Source organism: Ischnura elegans, chromosome 4 (genome assembly GCF_921293095.1).
Source record: "Ischnura elegans chromosome 4, ioIscEleg1.1, whole genome shotgun sequence".
Classification (NCBI taxonomy): Eukaryota; Metazoa; Arthropoda; class Insecta; order Odonata; family Coenagrionidae; genus Ischnura; species Ischnura elegans.
In genome coordinates, this window is record NC_060249.1 from 29,202,449 (window position 1) to 29,208,972 (window position 6,524).

The window sequence follows — 6,524 nt, forward strand, 5'->3', positions numbered from 1 at the left end:
CATATTTTAAATCAGTTTTGATTATACAGCCTTGGCCGCCCCTCAGGCTAACTAGGCGTTTGTTTGCTATGATCACAATTTTTTTCAAGTGAAGTAAATTTACTCTTACCGCAATTCCTATAAGAATACAATAAAGTTAGAGCTTAAACCCTGGGTGGAAAAAAAACATGCTGAATATTTTCAGTCAGCAGTGGTGGTCCATTCGTTGACTTCCATTGGTGCCCACGATAATTCTACTGTCAAACTTTGGTCTGGTATCAAGAAAAGGTTGGCGTAATTATAAAATTACTTCTACAATCATAATATTGTTGACAATACATTTATGAGATATATGCCAATTGCCATGTTCTTTTTTTATCTCTATATAAATTCATGTTAATATGTATTTCTTGAGAAATGGAAGTTCTAAGTTTTCTTCTGGCATGTAGCCAGGAGAGTAGGGTGTTGCTATGGTGGCTTCAAGCTGCCTCCCCCTAGAATGTTTCCCTGTTATGGCGACTACCTGCGATACATTTAGCCCAGGGGCATCTATCTTCTGACACTCCATTTTTCATGAGATGGAAATAATTTATTGAGACACGATAAATTGAGAAAATGAAGAATTGAGGGAAGTTGGCATTAAAGAAAAGAAGTATTGTCAATTGACTTCCTTTGGGAAGAGATACTGAGAGATGTTTTTGAGCTTGCAATGAGAGGCCTGGAGATAAAAAACCCCTTGTATGGATGACATTTGCTGATGATCGGCTGAAACCCTCACATCAGGACAAATACTACTGTACTATTAATGTTATTACTAATGTACTAACTGCAGGCTCTATGACCTAATCAAATCAATATTTAAACTTGGAAAAATTCCTGCCAATGATAAATAATAGGTGTCATAATTTTTACCTATAGTAACAGGAGTTGGGAAATTAACCCACAAACAATCCTGAAAGATGAATTTAATGTCACACACTGCAAAAAATGAAAAATATATCCCTTGCCAAATGTAAAGAAAAGCTCAAGAAATAATTTTCAAAGATCAATTTAGCATCACAAATGACGGAGTTACCTAAACATAAGAAAATGTTGTCCAAAGATCGATTATGGGAAAAAGGCTGCAGTGGAAAAGAAAAACATGCATTGGGTTCATTGATATCAAGGAAGCTGTCCAAAGTTAAAAATGGCAATGTACTAAATTTCTGAGCCAGTAACATTGGCATTATCTGTCAAATTTAGTTGATTTCCGAGTCATGAAAGCTGCAGGAGAGAAATACATTTTGCTTAGGGGTAGCAATTATAGTAGGGCAACAGCAAATAAATTTCGTGATAATGCAAGGGATTGAGTACTTGGACTTGAAATTCAACCAAATAATGAATTAAATAAAGATTCTCTTCAAATGAAATGGCTTATGCTACTGTGAATACAGTGATAGCAAAAAGCATTGGAATGAGGAAGCAATACATGCTTACAGAAAGAAGAATGGTGGGATGTACTGGAGAGGAACTAGTATAAATGTTACATCTATATTTCCAATTAATTTAAAAATAACAAGAACACCATTTGTAATTACAAACTTAATTATTTATAACAGACACTACTTACACACTTTACAATGTCATTGCCATTCAGTAGGATTTATATCATAATCTATCATATTTCTCTTTAGTCCCCACCAAGTATTCAGACACCCCACATCCACTATTCTTTCATGAAAGTTCGACCATTTTGGTTTTAAGTAGGTGCACTGCGCTTTGTACAACTTACACTGAGGGTCAAAATTATCCACCCATATAAATGACATAAATCCAATATTTAATCTCCTCAATACGTTAGCGTTTTGGCATTTAAATAAGTGCTGAAGATGTTGAGCAGCTTCTGGGTTCCTTAACTGTTCTGCAACTCCATTCATGTCGTTTTCACACTCAATCAAAGCACTGCGGAAACTTTGTTCGTCGGGATTGGTCTTCACCAGATAACAAAATGTAGTCAAACCTGCGAAGAAAGGTTGTGAATCAAGGCTTTTGTCGTAGGAGTTGGAAATTGTGCCTCGTGAAACATGCATAATTATAGTACTTACCCGTTATGTAAGTAGCAGCCCTCAAAGGTTTACTTTTAATTGCTTGTATCGTATCTACGCCAACTTCTTTGTAGTCTATCATGAGATTGATCCAATACTTTTCTGAAATGTTAGAGGGGTATGGTTATACCGGTAAAACGAGTTAGTATCTTACGTCTAATGTGTCTAAAAGTATTCAATTTATACTAAAGATCATACGTGAACACTTACGCCATTTCTCGAGGAATGTGCCTTTAAATCTCTCGGGGAGTTGAAATTGAAACCTTCCAGCAAGTTGAGGAAATTTAAACGGTATTCTTTTTAAGAGCTGCTGGCTTTGAGCCATGACTTAATCAGAGAAAACACTCAATTCATATGCATTTTTATCCAAAAAGAGCTTTGAGATATAGTTTGTTTACTAGGTTTACTTTTTCAGCACCACATGAACGAACCGACATCGCAGGAATGTTTTTGTACTTCGTTTGTTTAGCAGGTCGCTATTGACCGGGAAATATCAAATCAAATGCCGTGGATCAGCAGATATAGAAAAAAACATACATTCGCACTCATACATGCATTTTAATTACAACACGTGTGTCATTAGTCATGTCATCAAACTACTTATCGAAGCTTAATGCATGGAACGGAGGAGTGGAAGCGAAAACTCGCGCTATTTACGCCTTGCCGGGAGTTCTTTAAATTAGAGCTTTTGAGAGACACTCCAATCGCATTATTTAGCCTTGTTTGCATCCATTTCATCATTAGAATGTAATTAATTTAAAATCCATGACTTGGTCGTCCAAAATTGACACGGGGAAAGAGTTTCGAGCGAAAGAACTGGATAAATTTTCACTATCAGCTTTAATTGTTCTTACATTTAGGATCTAAAAAGAAAGATATAATTCGAAGACAGCTTGATTTTAAGCGTTTATTAAATGTGGAGTCTCCAAAGCAGCTGTTTGCGTAAAAATTAATGAAATACAATTGACAGGCAACTTTTTAATTTCATGTCACAATTTCTTGGGGATACTCCAGTGAGCGTTCTTTGCCTTTAGCTTTCTTTTTTTCAAATTATCTCTCGACGAGTGGTGCACATTCTTTTCTCTTGTACAATTAACGTCTAGCTAATTTCAGTTATTAATAATATTGCGGTGACGTTTAATTTTACGAAAAAGGAATGTTTTTCAAGATAAAATTTTACTCTTTATGAAATTCATTTAAAACCTTAATACCATCGACTATATTTTTGTCTTTTACTATCATTATATCGGTGCTGGAAAAAGTTTTAAATTTAATAAGAGAGAAATTTAGTTTTGAGGTAAATAAACTAATTTATTAAAATTGATATAGCATTAAAAAGTTAGTTAATAAATGTAATATCAAAAATAAATATCCTATTATTCTCTATTAATCATATTCCTTGCTTTTTTTTTCTCCTTCCCGGTCACTCAAGCGAGTCAGGTAGCATCCAATAAGGTATTTAAATGTCGGCCCCACATCGGCATAAGTCGGCTCTAGTGTTGGTACGGAACGATTTTAACCGATGTCGGACCAGTGTCTGTCCGATGTCGTATATGTCGACCGACACTGCCGACATGAAAACAATTTCGGGCCGACGTTTGATGCTAGAGGGGAATGCGTCTTGAGATAAAAAAATCAAAGAGTGCAATGAACCTGGAAGCTTAGCATTGAATCAGAACACAAAGGATGATTGAGATAAAAGGAATGATTGGAATTTCCGCATCGAGCATGCTCTCTCGAAGGTAAAGTTGGTGACCTGAAAAATAGGTAAAATGATCAAATCATTTCGCTTGTAAAAGATGTGCGAAACGAATGTCAGGGGTCAAGGCCGATGTAGATAATAGGGTTGTTCAAGCCTATCAAAACGGTCTAAAAAAACGAATGTATATCACTTCTGATGTAATTTCATTTTGATTGGGATGAATGACAGATGCGTTGAAAAAGTAATGATGGAATTATTAGCAATCAAAATTCGAACAATTTTAAACGCCGCCAAAAACGGTCGGCCATCTTGAAATAGAGGTTATGACGACACAAGCCTGTACGGCTGGCCTGTACCCTCGATCGCTCGATGCCAAGCTGAGTACTCTGCATGCCGACTGGACATTTGCCAAGGTTATTCCTTATTTTGAAATGGCCTATGTTGTGCATGAAGCTTCCGGATGGATCAAGGCGACATGAAATCCATTCTTCAAGTTAGGCAGGCAATGTATGTAGCGTTGACAGGAATTGAAAGTTTTGTATTGCTGCATTTGCTAGGAAACTACGTGCAGTGAACTTTCATTGTGCTTCTAGTGCAAGTGAACACAATTTGTGCCCTTAATGTACCCCTAAGTGAATGATTGCATATAGACGATGAAGTAAAGAGTGAAGTGAGTTGTGAATGTAACTGCTTCGACGAAATTATTTATTTCTTCCATGCTAGTTCAATCAACCCTATACATTTCGATCTAAGGTATCTAACTATTGCCTAGGGGATATTTTTCATATTTGAGCTAGTTGTGCTTTAGGGATACATCGAACGCATATTAATTTTCAATCGTTTGTTCGCTTCTAAGTTCCGTTTGATTTTATTACCTATTCATTTTGAGCATTCACGAGTGTTTACATTTCACGAATTTCGTTGCGCTGTTGTTTGTTTTTGTTTTGGTCATATTTTGGTTACGGTAAGAGTACGGGTAAGAGTAATAGTGAAATTCGAAGTTTTTTGATGTTACAATAACCGGTTTAGCTATTTGTTTCAGCCTATTCATTTCATTGTCCTCGAAATGTCAATGTGAAATAACGTAAACTGATTCTAAGTCGTTAGTGAGAAGTGAGGTGTGGAGAATCTTTCGAACTTCAAGGAGTGCAAATTCTTTTAGCGTGTGCATAGTGATTGGAAAACCGATTATCATGTTTTATTAGTGTTTTATATTTATTGTGAGTCAAGTTTTTCATTGAATCAGTTGATTCGGAATATATTCGAATAATTCGTATCAAAAAGACAACTCGTGAAATGTGTACGTTGTAGTGCTATTTATGATATGATGAGCAATAAATATGTACAAGTAAGGGTAATTTTGCTTATTATTACTCTTATGAAAGGATAAATTTGGATTTTCTTTAAACATTGATCTGGCGGCAGACGCTGGAGATCTTGAAAAAAAGTGGAATAACCCTGCTGAGCCACTTAAACAACACTGCAGTAGGGCATCTACAGGCTTGTGACGTCACACATCAATTCAAGATGGAAGTAGGGCTTTTTGGCGTAACGTAAAATTTGTCACTGTTTAAAGCCTTCTCTAAACATGTACAATTAAGAAAATAGCATAATATTATTGTCATTGCTCCTTCTGAAGCACGATCTTTCGATTTCTTAAATAAAAAAAATATGGTGAACAACCCTATTTAATGCAAGTGTCTTCAACCCGCGGCCTCCGGGCCGCATGCCACCCGCCGGCTAATTTCTTGCGGCTTCTAAAGAAAATCCCAGTGAGAAATGGGTGGTGGAATCCACGTGGAACCCACGTGGAATCCACGTTGAGTGGTGGATATTTGGTGGTGGTGGATATTGAGTGGTTGGACCCACGTGGAATCCACGTTGATTTCAAGTGGATTTGTGGTGATTATCATAAAATGTTAAACAGAATTTCTAATTTGTGGAACTTAACTCTCTGGTGACATTGCGTCATTTATCATCCTGAAACCACGCTAGTTATGTGAAAATGTATCGCACATTCTATTTTTATATAATTCGTGGAAAGGCAGCCATGAGAGCACATGAAAAATCGTAGACACATATATAGAAGGTTTAGATATAGAGTGGTTGAGGTTTTAATGGTTTTAGGACAGCACCAACTGCTGTTTTAATTTTTCCACCAAATTTCCACGTGGGTTCCACGTTGATTCCACGACCAAAAACACGTGGTATCCACGTTAATTCTCCACGTGGGTTCCACGTGGATTCCACCACCCATTTCTCACTGGGATATTGTTTCGCGAACCAAATATCGACACACTAGTCAAAATAAAGGTCAAAAATCGCATTGATTAATTGAACTTTTTAACCTGCGAAGATTATTGTACTTTTAAATTATATATTTTTCTTAAATATTTTATTGATGTGGTGGTTAAGTGACGTGGAGCATTTTGGCCCTGCGGACGCTGTGAAATCGAAATGCGCGGAGGGAGGCAGATTCTACGCGTAACTTTTAATCCTCCTGGCGCAAAAAGTTTTGCTGGGGTGTGCGTCCACGCGAAAAATTTTTTGGCCTGCGCACGTACGGACACACATAATGATCAATGTTGTGCAGCGGGGTATGAGCTGATTCCATGGGCTAGCATTCACACGTGTGGTTAACACGCCGCATCTATCGCGTTTAACCGGTTGCATTTTCTTTATGGCTCAGGTACTAATAAGGTTGCGAACTGTGTACTAGCCATAGGAAGAGGTCGTGTCTTAAGGCCTTCGGTATGACA

General features: G+C 37.0%; 1 protein-coding gene across 1 annotated transcript; it reads right to left on the reverse strand.

Annotated features, from left to right (window-relative positions):
• Positions 1-1,545: 1,545 nt before the first annotated feature.
• LOC124157219 (mitochondrial import inner membrane translocase subunit Tim29) lies at positions 1,546-2,507 on the reverse strand. Its single transcript, XM_046531772.1, has 3 exons — positions 2,274-2,507; positions 2,064-2,165; positions 1,546-1,978 (listed from the first exon to the last, which is right to left on the reverse strand). Exons 1-3 carry the CDS (start codon positions 2,386-2,388, stop codon positions 1,602-1,604), a joined length of 594 nt encoding a protein of 197 aa, XP_046387728.1. The 5' UTR covers positions 2,389-2,507; the 3' UTR covers positions 1,546-1,601.
• Positions 2,508-6,524: the final 4,017 nt, after the last annotated feature.